Genomic DNA, 23,988 nt, shown 5'->3' with positions numbered 1-23,988 from the left:
CCATAAACCCATACTGCATGATATTTCTACATAAATGTATATAATTGCCTTATGCTGTGCTGTGAGTCACTTCCACATTAAGTATTCTTTGAGAGCCTGTGGTGACAATGACACGGCTTTTCTGATGCATAAAAAGAAAATTTTGCAACTTGAAAGCACTTTCAGGGTCTAATTTTTTGATGGTGTGAAAGAAATAGGCTGTCATGGTGTTTTATGAAAACTTAATCTGCAAGCAAGTGGGTATCCTGGAAGAAATCAATAAGCTCAGAGCTTTGCTACACTAACAGTCTAATACTACAACCCTTACTTCAGCTTAGATTTTCTTGTGATGGCCTAATATGTCACACAACATACATTTGTAATTTTGTAATTTAAAGAAAAAACCCCCAAACTCTTAGATGTATAGTCCTGCTGAATCACAGTGATTAAAGCATGGTGTTATCTTATTACAGAGCTTGGTCAGCTCCATAAAACACTTTGTTCTCTGTGGAATAAAGTAAAACAAACAAAAAACCCAACAACATATGTCTTCCACAGCTATTAAACACTTTTGAAATGTTTCATCTCAGAGGAAATTCTGTTTTGAAAACCAACCATCTATTCATTAATGAAAATTGTTACAGTGTAAAAATTAGGCAATTAATTAATTAATTAACTGTATAATGAGATAGTAAATTACACAGCACAGTATGTCCTCTGCACAAAATGTTACCCCCTCACCTCATACTGAGGTCATATCCCTTGCTATATTAGAACTGATTTGCCCTTCAAAAGCAAACTGGGAACCTTGCTGAAAACAAAGCAAAGTAACACTTCATTTTGTTTCGTCAGTGCTTCATCATAGGCTTTTCTGTAAATGCCTGCATTTCAACCTTCTAATTTGTATGACTTACTATAGCAGGTTGACCAAAAGATCATTTGTTAATCTTTTAAATCCATCGTCTATGCTCTACTTGAGCGTGATAGAAATGATGCTCAAATGCTAAGCCCAAAATGCCTTTCAATTAATAAATTTGGATTTGTACAAGTTAGCATCACAGATTCTGCAGGCATTTTTAGAGCTGCTTCATCATGTAAAAATGTATGCATTTTAGGAAGTAAAATGTTATTGATTGACACTTTTCCATTTTCAGGAATTCAAACTTAGAGAGAGTTTCAGAAAGGTATTAAATTTGTCAACAAAAGAAACACAATGAAATAATTATTCACTTGAAACAGTCTCAAAATAAGTGTTATGTTTTAGGGTTTTTTTCTCCTAGTCACAATTTATAAATAAATTTAATGAAAAAAATTACTATTTCCACTGAAAAGGAATAAAATGCAAAAAAAAGTTTTCTTCGTTTTCCTTATTCTCTGTTTTATACACAAAATCTTAACACTGTGAATTACAATATAAAGATATTATTAAAAATCTAGTAGTCCAACCAGTGACAATTGTGAGCTATTTCATCATAAGAAACTTACAGTCACATCTTGAAACTGGAGGCGCATAGCAGAGCCTGATGGTTGTGGTCGGCTGGTGATCTCTAGTATGGTCCTTAACAGAATATCTAGCAGGCTGTTTACAATCACATCAATTTCTTCCAGGACAGATTTTTCCTTAAATAATAAATAAAACATTTAATATTTTAAAATAGAAAGTTGACCACAGGCATATTTCCTTTGATGTCGTTTTAGAAACAAATTATAGTTTTACATTTGAGAAGCAAGGACTGTTCTCTAACTAAGATATTGTTTAATTCTATTGATTTTTTTTTTCCTAACAGTTTTCAATTAATTACATTGTACTGAAATATAGAGGACAGTTACAGGGATGACTTTGAATATATATGCATTCATCAAATTAGCATTGCTCTATTTCAATTAGTGTTTAGAAGAAAGCAGTAAATAACATACAAGAACTTTCCGGGCAAGATTTTTATAGGTAACGCCCATATATTTTCTGGGGAAATTGCCAAGAGAGGCTTAAATTCCAAAAAGTAGAATTCTGTTTTCACACTTTCAAACTATCACCAGAAACACAGCAGATGGTGCTCAACCTTCAAGACCTGCTTCAGCAGTAAGGACCAGCTACATTGCTTCCCATCAACTGAGTAGCACAAACAAATTAGTCATTTATGTAAACCTACAACTGCTTGTATGCAATATCAATACAAAGAAACCGAAGTGTACACTGTCAAAAGAGACCATGAACACCTTAATTACACATATGAAAACATCCGATGTAGTCAAGTTGTAGATACTTTTCCTTTCTAATTCAAATGGAAATATGCTTTCCCTGCTTCAACAATGTTTTCTGTCTCCACTGCAGCAGACAACACCATCTTAATCTGAGCGATTTTACCCACAATTTAAGATGACATTTCTTCGCAAACAGAAACACTTCATAATCAAATATACACAACCAAACTAAAACCCAGCTTACAAACAGGTATTCAACTTTGCTGACAGTGAGGTGTAGGAGTGAATTTTTTGGCCACAAAGTGGCCAACTTAGCAACTTACAAAAGCTTAGCAACTAACAACCAAGTGCAACACCCCTTGCAATACTCACAACAATCCATGTACCTATATCACCCCGTGTGCCCTATGACTAAACAGCCCACAACAGAAAATGTCTCTGAAAGAAAGTGGACATTTGCTTCTGTCCAACACAACACTCAAAAAGAGTCAAAGCTTGGCAGAACATTATACGCTACAATTAAAATATTCTTGCAGGGGAAGAAAAGGCTCATGAGAAATCAAAATTACATGTTTATGCAGAATCATTACACAGAGAACTCTTCAAAATGCTCTCGGTCAAGGTCCAGTTTGTGTCATTAAATGTCACAGAGACATATAAAGACGTTCAACACCTTGTGGATGTGACATGGTGTTTACTCACTGAGCTGTTCTTCTTGATGAGGCAAAATATGTTGCTAAGGATACGTGCACACATTATAAGGTCCTTCTGCTCTTGTAAATGCATGTGGAGGTGATGTAAAACTACCGGAAGAAGAATGTATCGAGAATCTGGAAAAAATGAAAAATTTTATGAGTAAGAGCTTCTCACAGAATCATTTCATTATAATACAGATGTAAAATGTGTCTTCAGTCCAAAACAGTATTTCTGATAAGCAGAAGCTTTTACTTGCTTTAACCAACATTTTTGATAAACAGAAGCTTTTACTTCATAATCATAATATCCAAATATCTGAAGAATAAACAATATGCTGAAAGTCAGTATGTCATATCACGGACGGAGAAAAACACCACTGTGTGGAATATACCATATGTAACAGAAAATTCGAAGTATTTATTGAACAGTCATGAAAAAAAACTTAGCACAGTAATACTTGTATTCAAAATAAAGTGTAATTATGCTTTCATGTTCCCTGCCATGTGACAGGATCCATTTGCAAGCCAAGGTCACAGCAGACTTCATCTTGAACTTACATTATTCTACAAATGAGTTTTACTTTAGAGACAAGCAGTACTTTCGGATTTCTTTCAGGATTTTCATTTTTCCAGATTCCTCACTCCTACTGAGTATGAACAACTTAGACTACTGGTGTCTACATAATATGATTTGCCTTTCCTCTATTTCATTTTCTAAACACAGCTCTTTGGTGCTATTTTCAGTCCTGAATTATCTCAATATTATGCAAGAACTTCATTAACATGCTACTTTTTCTTACTTCTTTCTCTTAAAATTAAAGACAATGTTAAATGGGAAGAGCCCTAATACTTACACTTGTGATAACACATTAAACACCTATTTACAACTTGATAAATGGAATGGGTGTTACCTGTCTTCATTTTGTTGTTGTCTTTAGATCTTTTCCAAAATTGAGAAATGATGTTCTCATAGAACTGTAATTGAATCATTTCCTCTATTAAAATTTTAATGATGATTTATGATACGTTATTTAAATATATTAATCTACTCAGTTCCTTTCTTCATTAATGTAATTGTTTCCTAAAAATTGAGTTTATCTAGCTGGAAAATTTCTCTTTTAAAATCATTTTGCCAACCAGGTATTGTTCGTGAATTAGACTTTCTATAAACACTTTTCCCCTCAAATATTTAATCTATTTTTACCATGAGGGAGAAAAAGAGATTTATTCTGAGATTTTATTTGTTGAATGCTTCTTTCACTTACTGAAATACAGCACTAATCTTGTTTCTCTCTATTATTCCCTTGTTTTCATTGCCTGGATATCTGTATAACACAATACAAATCATATGGTCAAGTTGATTTGTACACATTAGTTAAGTATATTCTTGTTTTCGAAAGAAAGCTTGTCTGCTCTTTTTAAATGGGTGTTTCATAGTTATTATTTATTCAGGTGTTCTGGTATGTCTTCCTACTGAAGAAAAATATAAACAAAGACTGTATGGCAATAGGCAAAAGACCATCAATTAATCTAAACCCAGTGGTACTGAAATCCAAAACTGGGAAACAGGTTGCCTCTACCCAGTGGTTGCTTACTTCCACAAATGCTTCAGCAGGTTTTCATCAGGACTGGCCTGAAAGTTCGTATCTGCCTGTAGCACTGCAGCTGGGCAGAAGCATCTCCACCAAACCAACAAAAGATTTTCTTTTTGTCTACCTAAAACCCAGAAGCTCAGCAAAGTCTTGCCCCAGGTAGTCTGAGATGTCAGCTGCCACTGACCCATCCACTGCAAGATCTACAGCGTCAAAAGGAAAGCAGGCAGGATGACGGCTAATGTGAAGCCCTGTGTTTAGGAAAGTGCCAACTTCTGATCGCCACTGCTAAATCTGCTTATTGATTATTGATAAAAGACAGAGCTAATGCCTTCAGATGAAGCAAAAAAGCAGGACTCTGCATTCCATTAAAAAAGACCTAACCTCTAGATTACAGGGGATGGCTCCTTTTCCCTGCTTTCCATTAGGCCTTACATGTACTGAATTCTTGACTATCTGGTAACCCATCTTCAAGAGAAGAGATGAAGGGTTCACTGTGTAAACCAGCCTATGGCACTGCAGCTGGGTTACTCTCCTGGCAGGCAGGTGATAGGAAGCTGAATCCAGGCTGACAGAGCACTGAACCTGGTCTTCCATTCTCAGGCAGTATCTCAAATCACTGCTCAACTCCACAACTGTCTCAGAGTAGTTACAGTAGCTCTTTCACACATTACAGGTGTGAGCCTTATCCTTTGGTCCACTGGTCCTCTGAGGAGAGCAGGTTTTCTCTTGCAGCTACAACTCAAATCCCTCAGACCAGAAGGTGAGGAGAAAACAGGAGCATCCCTGTGCCAAGGTGTTTCTTCTTGGTTAATTCTAGGCAGCTTCCTGATGAGCACACACAGGATTTGGTACCTTTTCTGAGGTGCCCACTACTCTGTGCACTGCTTACATGTAAGCGCAGCACTATGAACTCCATTTTGAAGACCAGAGAATCTATGTGTAGCAACACCTGCCTTGTAAAAAGCCAACTCTTACATACAATATGGCCTGAAGCATCTCAGGCAAAACTGAGCATCCTCATTCAATTGTTTCAAGTATCCTGTTTTTGCAAAAGCTCCGTAAAATTATCAGGAACTTTGTTTTACCAAGACCAAACAGATTAGCAAAAAGCATCTTACAATGACTTGCAACTATAGATTGGAGGAAACAGTGCCAGTTACCGAATTAACTACCACAGCTTTAGATACATTCCTTGTAAACCTATAATCTAAATACCTCCCTCTGTCTGGACTTGTTTAGGTGGAGCTATGTAGTGGTATTACAGAAGAGGAGAGCTGGCATATTCACCTCCGAGTCAAACCAAGTACTATGTGAAAAAGTCTGGAGAATGTAATGTACAACATTTGTCTTAGGTTATTCTTTTTCTTAAAAATTGTCAGCTGTAATGCCAGCCACTGTAGATAGAAAAATTAATGAGCACAAGGAATGGTACAATAATCAGAACTCTTATCCATCAGTCACTGTCCTAATTTTTCTTCTGTGCAGGAAGCCAAATTAGCTGACTGTTTAAAATGCTAATACTTGCCCTTTACAAATATTATACAGAAAGAGAGGGAAAAAAATCATGACATACAGCTTTTCAAGTACACGCCTGGCATAATTAGAAAGAGACTACTCTGGGCAATTATTGTGACTTTCCTATGCAAGCTGCATTAATGTTTAATATTTAACCCACAGCACAACTTTCCCCCTTGCTTTTCAGTTAGTGGTAAAGCACCTGCACAGACATAGAAAATTTTCTTTATTCTAGTTTAATTTAAAGATTAATTTCAGAAAGATGATATTCATTTCAGTGACTGTATCTGAACAGATGGTAAAAACTTCAGCCTGCTTGGAAAAAGAATTAGTGTAATTAAACATTTTAAACAAAATCAGCATTCTCCTTGAACTGTGAGAAGCAAGGAAGCTGCTCTTGTTTTTGATAGTTTTACTTGGACATACTCAGTTTACGCCTCCTTGTCTGGAAGAACCACTGGACTTGAGAGTGGTAGGAGAAGAAAATGCTTAAGCCAACAACCTTATCACTGCAATTCCAAAACCAAACATATATGCCTGTGACTGCATGGACATGTCACTGTTTTCAGAACAGACAGTTTTGAAACTTTCATGAGGAACAGTTTTCAGTTGAAAGAAAAAAATTGCCTGTAGTGCAGAAGGAAAACATGGGTATGGCTGAGACAGTCCTCTCTTGGCCTGAGAAAGAGCCACATATGTAAAGCATCATTTGCAAATCTTTTACAAAATTTTTTCTGCACTCCACTACAGAGGTATTAATAAAGGTTGAATTTTTGTATGCCAACGTATGCAAATACATACATCTTCTCACAGGTGTGTATAGAAGCACACATACACAAACAACTCCAAAGAATAGTATATTGCTGTGGAAGACTAATTAAGAAATACTAAATAATCTAAAAAAGATCCTGGAATACTTGAAAGCAGTACTATGGATCAATGTGTAAAACCTTTATGTTTTGAAAAAGTTGACTTGTTTTTTTTTCAAATTTGTGTTAATATGTAAAGTTTAATGCCTTTTTAACTAAATTTAATTCTATTCGTTTTGAACAGTTTGTCTCACTAAAAGTCCTACCCAGCTACTCTTCCACAGAGGTCCAAATCCTCATATTTTTGGAAAACACAAAATTTCTTGCCTTGTAAGAACATTCTCCATGTGGTAAAGAGCTGCACCACAGATTACAACTGGGCTAAAATACATGGTTTATCAATATGGGATTTTCTTCTTTTAGGACTTTACTAATGTAAACTCTTTTCTGGTAAATGACATGTTTGATCGGTGGTGATTCCAAGAAAACTCATCCTCTTTAGAGGAAGAAACCTAGATGTTCTACTTACACACCTCACGTTTTCATAGCTATTGAATTTGCAAGCTCACAGTAGTGACCTTAGAGAAAAAAAAATACTGTGTTCTGGTAATTCCTGTTTAACCATGTCAAGAACGACATGGTTCAAGATGTGTTTCTCTGTTATTTGCCTTAACTCTTCCCAGCAAAACAGATTTAACTCTTTCCCAAAGCAAGCTATAATAATATTTAATGCAAAAAAGACAACAAACAAGTGCTAGACTACTCATGTATCAGAAATGACAAAGGTAGAAAATTTTCTGGGTACAGGCATATGTAGGTCATCAATCAATCTGGCCACTCTAGAAATATCAACAGGGATGTGTCCAAAGAGTTACACCCAAAATACCAGAAGACTGGAAGAAAGGCCAAGAGGAACAAAAATACTGCTAGCCTTTATCAGCAGGAAAACTGTCATCTGTTTCTTTTTAGACACCCAGTGTAGTTTTCTACAAAGATGCAGAAGTAAATATGGAAAAATAGAAGTAAAGTAAGGCCTTAACACCCACTAACTTTTCACAGGAGCTAGGAAGATAACTGCTGTTGACAGCTTTTAACATCTCTGTAGTTGTTACCTATAAGAAGAGCTGAAGTTTAAAATCACTGAAATAGAAAAAGGTTCTAAGCAATCTATACCAAAGCCCCAATTCAGAACCATTTCAGACATCCTATCCACATGTGATCCGCAAATATAATATATTACCTGCATTCTCTAGAGAGGCAGGCAGAGACCAAATGCATCAAATACATTTGAAATTGTACTAAACATCTGTGCCTGGGCAACTTCAATCAACCCTTGTACGTCTGATGATTCTGTTTTCAAAAAAATACAAAAAATATCTCCCAATTTTAGCGAAAGCACAGCTTTAGTGTCAGTTGATTTCTGCAGTGGTGGGAGCTAATGTGTTAGTTGCTCAGGCCCTTGCAGCACAAAATGTGTAAAACTCCCATGCTAAACTACTCTCATTTGTTTCCAAGCAAGCTCCAGATAACAGAAAATGTTATCTAAGAAGTGTCCTCCTCATTTTTAGATGTTTGAATAGTTATTTCCTGTGTTCCATCTAGTTTCAATGTGTTAGCTAGCACCACAGCTTCCAGCATTCATCATCTTCATCTGGGAGACAGAAATCAGTAATTTTCACAGGATGTACAGTTTACTCTGCACATTAACATAGTCTAGTGCAATACTAATTTTCCCAAGAGGATTTTAAAAGGACCTCCTTCTAGGGATTGACTCAGGGAAAGTCTACTTATATTTTTCTGTTTTAAAGAGATAAAACATTAAGGGCAAAGAGACCAAGATGCTGATCTCCACAAGACCTTTCAACTTAATGATGACTGAAATTATACTGTACAAGTGTTTGCCTGAGCTTCCTATCATGGTCACTGGGAGCTTATATTACTGCCCGATGTCTTTCACATCAGTATTCCTGTGGTCTAAGAAATTTATTATTCTATCTGTGTATAACTTGCACTCCCTGTAAAATTTAACATGTAATTTTCATTGCTTTTATAGCCAAACCAACTCATATGACTTCTAATACTGAAACTGGATTTGAATAAAAAAAACTAACACTTTTACAAAAGCAAACAAAAAAAATTGTCATATGGCTGAAAGTAGATTTACAGTACCAAGAAATTCCCCAAGAGTCCCTTACATGGCATTAAATAACTCTCTTTAATTACATTCATTCGTCTGGATCTTCTGGTTAGGCTGTCCTAACCAAGATAGTGGGAGGAAAATGGAAATGATGCTACCTGGTCCCCAAGCAGTTTGGAAAATGAAAATCATTAAGTTAGAGCATCCTTAAGATTGCTCTATGAACATATCATCATCTACGCAGAGTATCAAAGGTCTGATCAATCAGCTGCGGGGAGAGCTAACTGTTCTGGAAGGGAGCACTGTGGAGGCTCACAAGGGAAAGGGTAAGCTGTTTTTGCAACCAGAATGAAGCAAAGCAGACAGGATCCAATACTTCTTATCCATTTCTTTGAGCTCATCCTTTTAAAGTACAATCACTGAAAGCATTTTAAAAAAAAATGTTCTAAGATCTCTTCCTGTATTTTGCAGCATCCCAAAATATTTATGCATATCCTGGTAGTTTTTGCAGAGCCTTCATCATTGCAATGTGTTTATCTTGCATGTCTTAGAGATGGTAAAAGTTACTGTTTCTACTGAACTTCATCAGCCAATACCCAAACAGCTCTCAAGAGAGCTTTTGGTGAATAAATTAACACTTACAAGAATTCTTCAAATCTCTTCTATTTTAACTCATTTATTTCAAAATTAGTTCATCTCAAATTTAATACTCGGTCACTTCTATGGGTTTCACTTAGAACAGAAAAAACAAATGTCAAACTCAACACAATACAGCAGTTTTGTCTTCCACACAGCAAATAACTATGCTCTTATATACTTTATGCACCAAGTATCACTCACATTTATGTAGCCTTTTTATGCTACATTAAGAAATGGAGGTTCGAAAGTGCTGAACTAGCAAGAGTTACAGAAATAAGACTTAATGGATAAGTGATAATCTGTTTGCTGAACTGCCCCCAGAGGAGAAAAAGAGGAAAAAACCTAACTTAGTAAAGCTTTTTCCTTTATAATTACTTAAAAAGTATAAGGCAAACTTCCTTCACAGACATACTGCCAGCAGTAGATCAAAACAAAACTATATTTTAAGAGTCTTTGTCTCTAAAAAACAAACCACTAATTTTAACTAACTGTATTCTTGTAAATGAGCAGCTTGTACAGAGCAGTGCTTCAAGAATGCTTCTTCTGGAAGCACTACTCAGAGCAACACTGTTCCCTTCAGCACCTGCTGGCCTGTGCACCAAGCACACAAGTTGAGTTCCTTATCTGCAGGCAGCCCAGGGTAACCTTACCTGGGTTAGTGTACAGGTGACTCTCTACAGTCTTCCCAATACTCTGCAGTTTAACAGCTTGAAGAGACTCATCACCATGCATGACTGTTGGCAAGCTGCCCAGAGTATCATGAACCAAATTTGCCACTTCTCTTACATCAAAGAGCTTCAAAAGTTCAGAGTACACCGATGGGAATGAGCTGAGAAACACAGCCTAGAGAAAAAAGGCAAAAATGGACAGTCAGATATTGCAGTATAGCTTTGACATTTATAGAATTTAAATAACTGCAGAAATTTATGTAACTGTGGAATAATGCCCGGTTTTACATTTCAAGGGTAGTTGGTAGCTTTAAAAATGGTTATATTTTCAGAAGAAATATCCTCACATTCCTTAATGGGCTTACACTTGTGACTATTTTCCTTTGCACATTATCTAAGGACTGTTCATTTCACCCAGTACAAAGAGAAAGTAAAAAGTTCAACTTAGAAGAAAAATATACTTTACAAATTCTTCATGATCTATGTGTGAGAGGAAATTTTTAAAAGGGTAACAGAAGCTAGCTGATAGCAAAACAAAAAGATTTGAGTGGAGTTGTTTTGGTTTGCTTTGTTTTAGGGTAAGTAATATAATGTCCTCCTTATATAACATTTTTCAAATAATGAATATTTTTATTTTGGAGTGAGACAGCATTGGCATTCTTGGTTCACTTCAACAATCCTAAAATCAGGTTAGAAATTCATTGGTGGGTATAATGAATATGGAAGCAAACACTGTAAAAGAAAGGAGGGCAATGCCAGAGAAAGGAAGCTAGAAATGACATTCCCTGTTTCCTCTCCAAATCCTGCTGATTGAGAAAAGCTGCTCATACCTCAGATCTTCTTCACACTGGTGTCAGAACAGATGACATACAAGGTTAAAGATACTAAAGAATTCCAAATGTGGTTGTTTATATCATTTTGCTATTACCTTTTCACTCCACCTGCTTACATGATATGAGATGGAAGAACCACCTCTCTGCTCTGTTCTCTCTGATTTGCCATTTTCTTGGAAGAAAAATTTTCTACAGTTTCAGAAACTAGTAATTCTTAACAGGTCTTAAACACCTTTGGTTACAGAAACAGGAAAAGAGGATGATATAACTATGAGCTGTACAAGTTGGTAAATCTATGGCACTTAATGTAGAGAACTGTCTTCTGTGTTTTGCCTCTGCTTTAGCACTAATCAATTTCTGTAGTCTCAACTGAAATAAAGAAACCAGCTGAGTATTAAAACATACATTTCATCAAGACTTAAAAGTTTTCTGTAAAGCAAGAAAACTCTGATAGTCTTTTGTATGGCTCAAATTCTTCAGTTCCAATGTGGTTAAACTAAGCTGTAAAATGCACAAAACAGAGAAATTACTTTGTATCCAGTAATATAATAATTATAATATAATTATAATTCAAAATTAAATATTAGATTTCACATTATCTATGCCAAGCCTATGTAGAAGCTGCTGGTATGAAAATTTCACACTATAGGACAAAAGAGATGAGGATGACCTGAAAATGCCATTTTGCTCTAGCAAAAACATATTTTCTTTCCTGGGAATATAGGTAAGGACATGCACACATTTTCTGTATTGGACGTGGAAGACGGCAGTAAGCAAGGCATGCTTGAAAACTTACTTGTAGTTGGGATAAAGCACTAGCTCCTTTGCTCTCTTGGGAAAGGAAGAAGCGTACTGACATAAGAAGCTCTTGAATACAGCAGCGAAATTCCTCCTCATTTTGTCCACCAGTGGCAATAGAGAATAACCTTCGAGACTGAACTATATATTTAAAGATATATTCCTGCGCCTACGAAAGTCAAAATCAGAGATAACTCATAAAAATGAACCAGCTCATCATTAAATAGAACACACACAATGATTCTATCACTCAAATAATGATAAGGGTCTGAAACAGGACACCATGTTATTTAATTTTGGCAAATCTTTCTATTGAAACACTAACAACATTTCAAAAGCACGTACTACAAAGTGCTCTTCCCTTGACTTTCATAATCTCTACAAACCAAGGAACATTTGTTTTTTTAACAAATGGAAAACTGAAAAATCTCAACACTGCCCCTGTTCCCCCATCCCATGTATGTCTTTGGCTACAGAAACACATATTGCATAAACTTTTTAACTCTTCTTGGAATTTCTCTGCCTGTTAAAAGTTGTTTTCCTGTCAACTGTCAACCAGATAATACATCAAAAAAAAAAATGTAAAAGCTTAAATTAAGTTGCAAAACTGTTGGAATGTAAACTAAAAATACAGCCCTTTCTTATTATCGAGACACCTAAGTTAACAGCAGCACAGAAAAGCACAGAAGGGTACCATGTTAATATGTTATTTCCAGAGTGTAGCACCTGTCCCAAATGTGATTATTGTGTTGTACAACTCAGCCTGACTCCATGCTGTGCTCTGTTGATGGTACAAAACAGGACAACAAGAGCAACCAAAACCACCACTGTCAGTAGAATTCCCTGATGTCAGGATTGAACCATTAAGTCAGCATGCCTGCCTGCCATTTAGATTCAGTTATGTGACAGATGTTAATACCACCAATGCAATCTATATTTGACTTCTTAGATCTACCTCCTACTCATTTATATCCTCATTCAGTAAGGAACATAAAGCTCCAGAGTCTCGAGGTAGTAAGCTGTATTGAGCAACTTAGTGACAGAAGAGAATGATGAATAAACTGCACTGAAAAGTCTGCAGCTCCCTAGAATTAGTACCACCATTCCATCACTTATACATACTCGGCTTCATTTCCTAAGTTAAACCTATTGGTACTGTACGAATATATCATTCAAATATATAATCACCTTCAACAACTTTTATTACCTTTAGTACTTCCTGTATGTGCTCGTGCAGCTCCACTTCAGTGACTCGATCAATATGCCACTTTAATACTTTTATAAGATCTCTAGAATAGCACATCAGAAAGTATTATAACACAGAAGTGGGAGAGGGTTAACTTTGCACATAAAATGCAAACCAATAGCTGTCGTATGAGAAACACTACCAAAATAAAAAATATATGACTAGATTTCACTAATCACTACAGGCCCAATATTACACTTAATTTTTCAGGCTCCTGAAAGCCACCTAGTAGGTCGCTGATGAACAGGAAATAATACCAGCATTACATATGCAGCAGAATGATTTTGACAGAGATATACAAGCTCAGTTAAGCCAGAAGAGTCCCTGCCAGCATGGACTACCCCATGCATTGGTTTGCAGTCTCATTAAACAGTACCGGTTTTAATGAAAGTCTAGGCAGTAAACAAATACAGAGAGTACAGTAGAATAAGTGAAATTAGTGCACTGCTCTACACAGACAGTGAACACAGCTGCAGCTGGATGATGTTAAGGCTCCTGTTTTTCAAAGTAATTCAAATAAAGAAATCCACTGAAGAAAAAGATTTTAAAAGGAAGACAATGTTAAAGCATTAGCAAGTAACCTTTCTGGTAACTTATTTTACTCTTTTTTAATGGCCTAAATCTGAGCATTCATACAGGCATTGTATTTTATTTTTAATGATACTGTTTATTTTAACCTCTGATTGACTCTGCTTCATTGACCAATAAATGTCAGTATACAAATCAGATAGAAAAAGTACAGACTTCACCTGTATGCAAGTGCTCCTGCAAAATGACTTTCAATGTAAGTGTCCATTACTGGCTTAAAGTGGTGAAACTTGCTGTCCTGCAGCAAATTTATTATATGAACCTAAATGTGAGGGAAAAAGAAAAAACAAAAGCTTTTCTTTTTTTACTTAGTTCTTGAACAGTGTTAAGCATTATCACAAAATGAAACTTACCAAACAATCAAATACTTTTGACCCATATTTTTGAGAGTTTTCGTCTAAAATCCCAAATAAAGTGTCCAGTGTATCTTGAAGAAACTGGGAGAGAATAAGAGACAACTTGTTATTAAATAGGTATTTTTGTGAGACGCAAATATATTATTTCCTTCATATTATCTAAAAGGATAGAAAGATATATACCTTCACTATTTCTGAACCATCAATTTCTTTCAATTTTGAGAGGCACCCTGCAATTTTGTCTGGGTGGGTTCTCCATTTCAGAAGGTCAAGCATATCTCCTGCAAAAACAAAATGCAAGATTAAAGTTGGAAGCAAATCAGCATTTCAGACTTTAAATTCTACTATTACAGTTCACTCAGCAAAACCTGGCATCATTAAACCAAAAGAAAACATCTGCCCAACAATAAATTTTCATTCCATCCCGTAACTGCTCCACCAATAGAAACATAAGAATATGGTACTGGGTCACTAAAATCAGTCTCCTGTGGCAACTGTATCATGCAATCTTGTTCAGATATTTGTCAACCAGCATCTTAAGTAGCTATTTTGCTGTCTCTTGTCCCATTGAAGGATGCCTTCCACAGTTGTCCTCTGACAGCTAAAAATAGTCTCCTAATTACTAGTTTGAATATATTTAAAATACTCATCTTTCTATGTCTTTTTAGAGAACAAACACAATAACTCTAAGGTGCTGATTTATTAATAAGCAACACAATCTCTTCTGGAAAATAAACTCTTCTGAGCTAAAACATACCTGAGTGTCCATACTTCCTCCAGTTTTAATTCATTCTCCTTCTGCTTTCTTGACCAAAATGGTAACTACATTACGGATGAGATTACATCACTGTTTTCGATATCGTTAGCAAGCTCATATGTCTGATGTAAACATCTGACATATATGTTCTAGAATTTGGCGGGTTTTTTAGATACATCATATTGGTGACACAAATAGGTCTTTCTCCTGTTTAACACTGTTCAACTCCCTGGCTACAGCAGAATCCCCAAGAATCTTCATTAGGGTATGATCCTGCCTTTCGTACCATTAGATTTGATCTAATTTCTACTCTTTCTTATTAATTATTTAAATCAAAGTTACCTTGCTTTGCCTGTATCGTATTTTGATTTTTGTCCCTCTCAACTGATGAGCCCTTTGAACTACATATTAGCAGCAAATTTCATTAACAGGCTCACCAGTGTCTCAGCTTTTAGTGAAGTAAATCCCATCCCCACCTCCTTCCATCCCTTTAAAAAAGGAAATCAATCCCATGCCTAATTCTTCAGATCTAGTAGTATTTTCCTTCCACTCAGGAAGGAAATTCCTTCCACTACAGTGCGACCTGCTAGGTCCCTTTTAGTCTTTATTTACCAGTTTTAAAATTCTTACTCTAATCTGTATCTTTTCTAATTTCCCATGTGGTGTGTTATTGAAGTCCAGATGGTTTAGATCTGCTACGCTTCCTCTGAAGAATAATAATAAAAAAAACTTTTGAAAAGAAAGATTATTAAGTTTATTCTGGCATGATATGCCTTTGATAAACTCATCTTACAGCACGTTCCATTTAGCTACATGTCCATTTTTTCATTCATGATTTCTTCCAAATATTTGCACAAAATTCATCGGAGGGTGATGGCCCAGTTAACATATCTGCTCTTCCACCTGTCTTAAATGTAAGTACTATATTTATTACTCTTCAGTGATGTGTTATTGCTTTCAGCTTCAGAGATGTACTTAAAAAACCACCTTGCTATGAGATTGGGAATTTCATGTCCCATGCCATTCAATATCCTAAAATAGAGTTTTGCAAACTTGCTTTTCAGCAGTTTTCATTTGATCCTGACCCTTGTTGAACTCTTGACATGTTGCTGTTATTTTTCTCCCTTCTGCTGCAGATGCTCTGCTTACTCCTTACATTTTCTGCTCGTGACTCACTTGCTCACGTCTGCAGCACTCCTTTCAAGTTGTACTCAGTAAAAGTTCCACACAATTTTGAACCTTTGAACTAAATAACTCCCAAAGCTCCTTTACATTCAAGTTTACTACTTTCACGTTTCACTAACCAGCTTTCAGAATTTCTCAAAGCCTGGCTGTTTGATGCAGAAAACCTTAACCAACATCCAACCCTTCCATCAGTTTAAGCTGAACTACTGTCCAGCATTGTCTTAGAAGGATCCAGTTCTCTGAAATGTTCTCAGTACTTATCAAACTAAGAAGCTAATAGCAAGTTCTCCTCTTGGTTCAGCAATGATTTGGGTGCTTTCTATCACAGACTGTTTTCACACTCAAATAACATTTGAGCCCCACCCATATTTGTGTCATTTCTTTCCCAGTTTAGTCCAGGAAAGCACCTCTCTCCCACAAGAAGAAATTAAGGAATATTTCTGTGTTTAATGACATTAAATAAATCTCCACCTATATTTAAATCTTGTCAGAGGTGTTAATGGCAAACACCCTACATGCTATGCCACTAGTACTTTGCTGCCTTAATTGATTTTGGTGGGCACGAATTGGTTTTATGCATTTATATGTTTTTTTTTGTTTTGCTTCACACTCTGCTAGTATGGAATGTTTTGGATTAAAAGAGATCCTTGAGTTGCACTAAGAGTGCTGAAGGGTCCCACACATGCATTCAGAGACACATCCCAAAGACAAAGGACAAATGATAGGTCTTATTATTCCTTCTGTCAGGAATTTTCAAGAAACAAGCATTACAAATCCAGTGAACTGCATTTTTCTTTCAGATAATTAAGTGGACTTCTACACTTTATTCCATTTAAGCCTCAGCCTGAGTTGTGGCATAGTGAGACTAGCTGAAGCTGTCTGTTCATAGCAGGAAAAACACTTCTTTACAGGTTTCCTGAAGGAACTTGGTGGAAGATAGCTGATGGTCAATATTAGGGATTTGTGGGGGATTAATTAAAGGAGAAAGCAAATGTAAGACACTCACTTCAAAGCACTTATTTCAAGGGAAATGCTAAGAAGGAAAGACATTGCTGAGATAACATTAGCAAATAGCCCAAGCATAAATGACACACATAGAAAATCTGACATGTGAATCACAAGAGAAAGGGATAGCAATGTGTCATGTATTAAGAGAAATGAGAATATAAAAATGTCCCCAAAAAAAGGCCCACTAGGAAAACATAGTTTTGGAAAAGGAGAAAAGTCAATGCTGCTCATAAATTTTGCTGAAGAAGAAAAACACTTCCAATGCCTTCTGTTAATCATGATCAGATTTGTACATTTAAAATAGGCTACACCTGACCAACCATTCTTACCAAACAAAACACTTTCCTTCTCAAAGTCCGTAATTTAAATCCAAAGTGCTAGGTTTAATAAAAGGTTTAGAATCATGTGTGTAAGGAAGTGGTTTGGGATGATCTTTCCATCCCTCTCCTATAAATCCTGAGACATCAGAAACTGGCCTGGTGTAGCACTACTGCACTTCAAAAGAAACATTCTAGACCTGGCAGTCTGCATTTCTCTTCCAACAGGCTCTTACTGTGGTTTCCAACACTGCCTCCAAACTGGGGTCACTCTGGAAAGCTGCCCCCTGTGACTTTGGTTTTATTAATCACTGGTTTGGCTTTTTTTAAATGCAGATCAAGGGATTACACCTCTGCCTTGCAACAGACAGGCTGTATGGCACGTTGCTCCGCTGATGAACAGCTGTTTACTGGGGTTGTGCCAATCAGGGCTGAGAAATGAACGGATGCCAACTTGCTAAAATATTCTACCTTGCTGGATGGATCCTGAGTCTCTGGCAGGCAGAGATCCCTCCTATATGTCAAATAATAAGTAAGACTGTATTGATAACTACTCAGTAGAAAAATACTATGTTCTCTCTTGCTCTTTTGGGTTTTTCAGGATAATGAAATGCAACGACCCAGCTAAGAATGTAATATACAAAAGCGGGTATACTTCTTTGTTAACATTAACTGATTAAGTATCCAGGATCAAAAATCAAGCTAAGGAAAAGCTAATTGGCAGACAGATTAGATAAGGATGTGTTCTTATGAGATATGTTGATGAACGCACAGACTCTTCTAGCTAGAAGGTCTCTGAAAATTGTTTGGAAATAATCCTAAAGACCCCTCCAAAGTACCCAGGGTAAGGAAGTTATGGATCCCAACAACTGGGAGTCAGCCTCCTTCACCCAGTCCCCATAATTTTAATATGCATGAGAGCTGATGGCATGTGGGAATAATCAATGAGAGAATGACAGCTGAGTAAAACTTCCCAGCAAGCTAGTAAAGCTGTGACCTAATTGAGTCACATCCTTTACAAGTCTGGGTTTGGGGTCCTCCCCCACCCCATGGCCAGACCAACAGCATAATTTTCAATCCATTTCCAGGCTGGACATTGTAGACACAGGCAGATCTCTGAGAACTTCAGAAAAATCTCCAAACTTAAAAATAGATTAAAAAATAATCAGCAATTTTCAAAAATACCGATACAAATGTTTACTAAAAAAGTAAATACACAGATCCTTTTAATCCTGTATTTTTTAACAATTACGCTACATTCTCTCAGGGATAACTGAAGTAATGCTCACATGACCAAATATCCACATGCTTTGCTCTATGTTCATTTTCTGAGCATGCAATAGGTTTTGGCAAATTTTTGTTTAAAAGAATGGGGATTTGGAAACTCACCAAGATGAACTTCCCAAAGAAGATCCTTGGAGAAAATATGAGCCTGTCTATTGAAAATATTTCCACCCTCTGAAGTACTGCTGAAATAATTGTTAACTCTTTCAGAGCTGAAAAGGGGATCAATATTATTCAGATATTCTACACCCTCTTACTCAGAATATGGTTAAAAAAAAAAAGGAAATTTTATGCCCTATGTCAACACATCTATTTACATTAAGTACAAAATAACTCCTGTACTGTGAATATAAATTAGTATTATAACCCCAGACAATAGCGCAACTATTTATCAGTGAGACACTTACATTCCAGGCAGCACTTTTCATGCATGTGTAAGTACCAGTAGATTCATGTGATTTCCTAAATCAAGGCCTTTAACTGAAGCAAATTTAGTCTCTGATTGCCTATTAGCAACCTTTGGGAAAATCTTTTATTGGCTAACTTTTATTACTTTGAAGCTAATTGCTATGAGAATACAGAATGGATGTGCACAGCGAAACAGACCACTTACTACTATTTGCACATAGTTCTATTTTGGATACTTGCTACTAAATGGTGAAAATTAGGACAATTATTTCAACTTAAAAAGCTGCTCTAGTTGTTATTAAACACCTACAATCAATTTGCAAGCAATTAGCATTTTTATCATCATATGTATAAGAAGGATAAAGACACAGTCATTCACACAGAAGAGCTAAGCAAGATTTTAAAACTCTGATAAACAGCTTAGAAAAAATAATATAAAACTGTGGATATATCAAAGAATGGTCAGAAACACATTATCAAGCAAATGCACAATATTTAGAAATTTGTGGAAAACTCTTTCAGTTATAAACTGTAGTTAATATGACAAATAAACAATCCTAAGAATTTTATACAGAGCAATGGTAAAGAGTGCAAACACATGTATTTCTACCTGCTGCTCCTTATATCCAGTGTATAACATTGTTTTAAGTAGTAGTAAATGTTTGTTGGCTTAAAGGAAGAGAAGTGATACAACAAAAAAGCAGTATGTGTCTAATTAAAACCAAACTGCCACAGCCTAAAGCCTACAATAAGCATTTCATAAAAACTCTACAACAGAGTAAGAGGTTTTGTAAAGCATCTGGGTTTTGATAGTTGATTCCAAGAGTGCTGCATTTGATTCCAGTATCATGTTAATCTAAGAAGCATTCTTGAACTACTTAAAATCAGTGGTTTATCATGCTGCATTGGTTTCCATCTGGATATAAAAAATTATGAAGAAAACCAGTTTGCAAAATGGATAGAACATAAGCTATTTTTGAGTACATCCGTGCTTGCTTGGCATGGAAAAGGCTAGCTATCCCACTCGTCGGAATTCATCATGTTTTAAATAATCAACATATCCTACCATTTTGTGTGAGTTTAGTGGAGCAGAGAAAGGACGTAATCCAGAAGGACTCTTTAGTGGTTTTTACTGCTTGGCTGTTGTTTCCTAGGAAAATTCCCTTTGAAAAGGGGAGTTTGAGGTAGCGACCAGAATCCTGAAGGTTTGTGTTTTCTTCACACTGTAAAAACAAACCTGTTAAAATAACTGTACTGCATAAAAACAAAGGACCAAATCCCTAAATTATATGAATTATTATAATTTCTCTGCCAGAAACCAAAGAATTTTCACTATACCTGCTGCAACTTTGGTTTTGGATCATAGCTTCACATCTGATATTGAAGTCTAACAAATTTGCACAGGTTGTGTCAAATGAATAGCTACAAATTTTGGTGTTAAAATCTAAAATTTATCTGGGAGCATATCAAATCCTCTGAACAAAGAGACAACTGTTAAACGTGGAAACAAAATTCCACAAATCTGAAATACCTCTAAAAATGGTAACATTGAGTATATCTGCATAAATAAGCTTGCCTGATTTTCCAGCTTCGTAAGAGGGTATTATGGGGTTCACTTTGTGTGTTTTAATTGAACTTACCTTTGTGAAATCCATTATAAATACAATGTAATATAATAGTAAGACTTGGTAAAACCAGTGCACTGAAACACATACCCAGATTCAATTGCAGTTTGTAACAGGAAGCTTAATATTAAACAATCAGCAATGGATATTTTAACAGTGACAAGATTATCACTCATTTGGTAATGAATACAGACTTTCTCAACCTAATGCTTCTAGGCATTTAAAGTATGTTCCAGAGAAATCATTACAGCTAATGATTACTAATTCAAATTACCTTGTGTACAATGAGTTCATGGGTGCCATCTGGTAGAGTCCTCCCATTTTCCTGCATCAGGGGCACGAAAGAAAAGCCAAACAACTTCTTCTCACCCTTTTCTTTTGCTGAAACACATATGTAAATAGCAGCACTTAAAGTTAATATTATACACTTTAGACAAAATAAATGGATATAATACAACATAAGAAAGTATACTGGAAGGTATTTGCAGCTAGTCAGACAGATTATTTTAGATTTCTTTTCAGATTTGCACATTATCTCCTGTAATGGTTCCTTTTATCTTGCTGTAAATCAGAGAGCAGTATTCTGGAATGATCTGGTATTTATTAATGACAAATAATGGAAGGCACCAAATATACAGTCTTAGCAATATACAGAATGCCAGGAAACCCAAATGTGACCTAGCCAGTCCAACATGAAGAGAAAAGGATTTTTTTGGTGACAGTTATCCCCTATAGTAGCTTCTACCTACTGGTCTCCATTTTAGGTCAGCCTCAGGCTACACCGCACTATTTTCAAACAAGGCACCTGCCTCTATAGATATGACTGAAGATGTCACTGTTCCTTACACGAATGTTAGACAGCAGATAACATTTTCAAACTTGGATGTCTAAGCTCAAATTCCAAAACTCACCTATCACCTAAGTGTAAAGCAGAGTACAAAACACTGAGATGGCATAGGTTTTACTGAAGCCACTGAGTGCAGAAGCTGAACACTTTTGAAAATCAAGCAATTTTTCCTCAAATGTGTGTATGTATGGCTTTTGAGCCTGGTTTAGCACAGTTGGGGTGGGTAGGCAATCATTACAAAAATATCCAACTTCTACTGCGTGGGAAAGATTGTGCAAAAATTTATCACCTGTTTGAAACACACCACTGATGCTTTTCCTTTATTATTTCATACCTCATAAAAGAAATCTTAAAAAGAAATTAATGCAAATTTCTTCCCATATTACCTGTTCCTTACATTCTGAAGTTTATGTATCCAAAATCTAAGTATACTATCACTTATTGTGTGTGCCATTTTCCACACATAATTAATCAAATTTTGCTATATCTACATCATCAAAAAAGATGGACAATTTTATCCACCTTCTTCTACAAGCTTGACAGCTATGAAACCCGTCTCTAATACCTTGGTATGCAGAATGTGAACTGGGACCTTAATTTTTACCTCAAAATCATCTCTAAAATTGTTCAGAATGTTTAGAGAATTTTGGAATTTTATTTTATAAGTAAAAAAAAAAAAAAAAGGCAATACAAAACTGATGTTAATTGACCATGATATATCTACATATGTTTCCCACTGGTTGGATTGCTAAACATATACTAAGGAACAGGTATAATTTTGGATAATTCACCAGGTAAATTCTAAATTTGCATTTTGAGTTTACCTGAAATTCTGTTTATATTTGCAGCTGCAATGTTGTCTATTTCTATGTTATAAAACTAGGCTGGTTTCTCCTTGTATTCCGGCTTTACGAAAGCACTGAGTTCCACCAAGTAGAGCTGCAAGCCTGAGAAGCTGTGTCATGAAAGCGTTACAGAGAAAGTTCATGCAGCTGTCTCTTTCCTGAGGTATTATGGAAACTCATGTGCTGACGCAGCTGTAATGGAGAGTACTAGCAGAAGTCATGAACAGCACTTACTGGAACAGTGCCGGAATTCACAGCGGATGTGTGCTCCTCTGAACTTATCCACAGGAATAGGAAGTTTCAGAAGCTCAGCCCATCTGGGACCATTGTTATGATAAAGCACAAAAGAATGGTACTCGCTGGCTGGTGGCTCTCCAGAGCCGAATGAGATAAAATCCTAATGAAGAAAAAATATGATTAAAGATTTAAAGATAGATTAGTTCGCTGGTAAGATGTCATCAAGGACTGCTCTCCCAAGGAAGAGTATTTAATATTTACATTCATATCATGAATGCCACATGTGGTACGATGCTCAGTATCTTAAAACCCACAAAATTAGCACTTTGTTAATACTTGCTAATTAGAAAAAATGGCAAGAATCATCCACAGCGATGAGAATCAAAGTATTATACAGGGGGAACTGGGTGATCAGAAAGGCTTAAGCAACGAACGTGATGTGGAGTCCCATGACGCAGCATGGTCTATCCAGTGTTATGCCCAAGCAACAGACAAGAATAACTGAAACAAGAACAGACCAGGCTCAAGGTATTTAGTCCTCTGAAATAAGCCTGTAACTCTGCTGTTATCAGTGGTACATCCCAGCATGAAAAAAAAAAAGAAATCTGGATTCCCTGATTCAGAAGAAGCAAATTGTTGGTTGACTTTGCAAAACCTATGACTGTCTCTCCACAGCAATGTAGGCAAATGGATTTGTCCAAGTCCTGACTTGGGGATACCTATTAATTCTCTGTGGGAAAGGTAAGCTGTAGCTCTTCTCCTTAGCAATTATAAGGGATCACCTTTGCATCTCAATATCCCTTTTTTTAGTGTGTATATATATATAAAAAGATAAACACACACTTAAGTATATATAGTTATGTATATAAATATATATAAAATATATAATTTATATAAAATATGTAAGTTATATATAAAATACATTGCATGCCATGCATTTATACACACAATCTCACTTGACATATTCATACACATGCATACAATTTGCACCAGACAATTTGTGTCAGCTTTTCTTCATTTTGTCACCGCACAGCCCTCAAAATCATGACGAACATGTGAAAAAAGTACTCTCAAATAAAAGGAAAAAAATTTATGCTAAATATGTATGGAAAAGGTTGAAGGTGAAGAGAAATCTTTTGGTACAGAAAAAAATCTGAGAAACAGTAATCTATTAATAATTAAAATATAAACCAGTGCCTGTTATTGGGCTATCAGCAGCAGCAAGCAATCTAATCTGAAGAAAAGAAGGAACATTATTCTTTTATTGACACATGGTGATTTCTGCATCAAGGATCTGTGATTTATTAAAATCAGACAAAAAATTGAAAATGATCGAAACACGTTCTGTGTAACATGAGAAAATGCATACCTACTAAGAAGAATTATTATGAAATAAAAAATTCTCCAAAACTTGA

The 23,988-nt window shown here is 35.9% G+C and overlaps 1 protein-coding gene across 1 annotated transcript in view; it reads right to left on the bottom strand.

Moving 5' to 3' along the window:
• Positions 1-23,988, bottom strand: part of DOCK4 (dedicator of cytokinesis 4) — a 255,664-nt gene that overhangs the window by 69,506 nt on the left and 162,170 nt on the right. The window contains exons 15-25 of the mRNA XM_074870262.1: positions 22,571-22,733; positions 20,919-21,025; positions 20,086-20,242; positions 14,244-14,341; positions 14,058-14,141; positions 13,866-13,966; positions 13,078-13,159; positions 11,869-12,039; positions 10,222-10,414; positions 2,884-3,011; positions 1,465-1,599 (exon numbers count right to left, since the gene is read on the bottom strand). Coding sequence (XP_074726363.1) covers positions 1,465-1,599; positions 2,884-3,011; positions 10,222-10,414; positions 11,869-12,039; positions 13,078-13,159; positions 13,866-13,966; positions 14,058-14,141; positions 14,244-14,341; positions 20,086-20,242; positions 20,919-21,025; positions 22,571-22,733 — 1,419 coding nt within the window. The remainder of the gene's footprint in view (positions 1-1,464; positions 1,600-2,883; positions 3,012-10,221; positions 10,415-11,868; positions 12,040-13,077; positions 13,160-13,865; positions 13,967-14,057; positions 14,142-14,243; positions 14,342-20,085; positions 20,243-20,918; positions 21,026-22,570; positions 22,734-23,988) is intronic.

The sequence above is a fragment of the Strix uralensis genome, chromosome 5 (assembly GCF_047716275.1).
Source record: "Strix uralensis isolate ZFMK-TIS-50842 chromosome 5, bStrUra1, whole genome shotgun sequence".
NCBI classification, from domain to species: Eukaryota; Metazoa; Chordata; class Aves; order Strigiformes; family Strigidae; genus Strix; species Strix uralensis.
The sequence above is the reverse complement of the archived record's forward strand: the minus strand, read 5'-3'. Positions and strand labels throughout refer to the sequence as shown.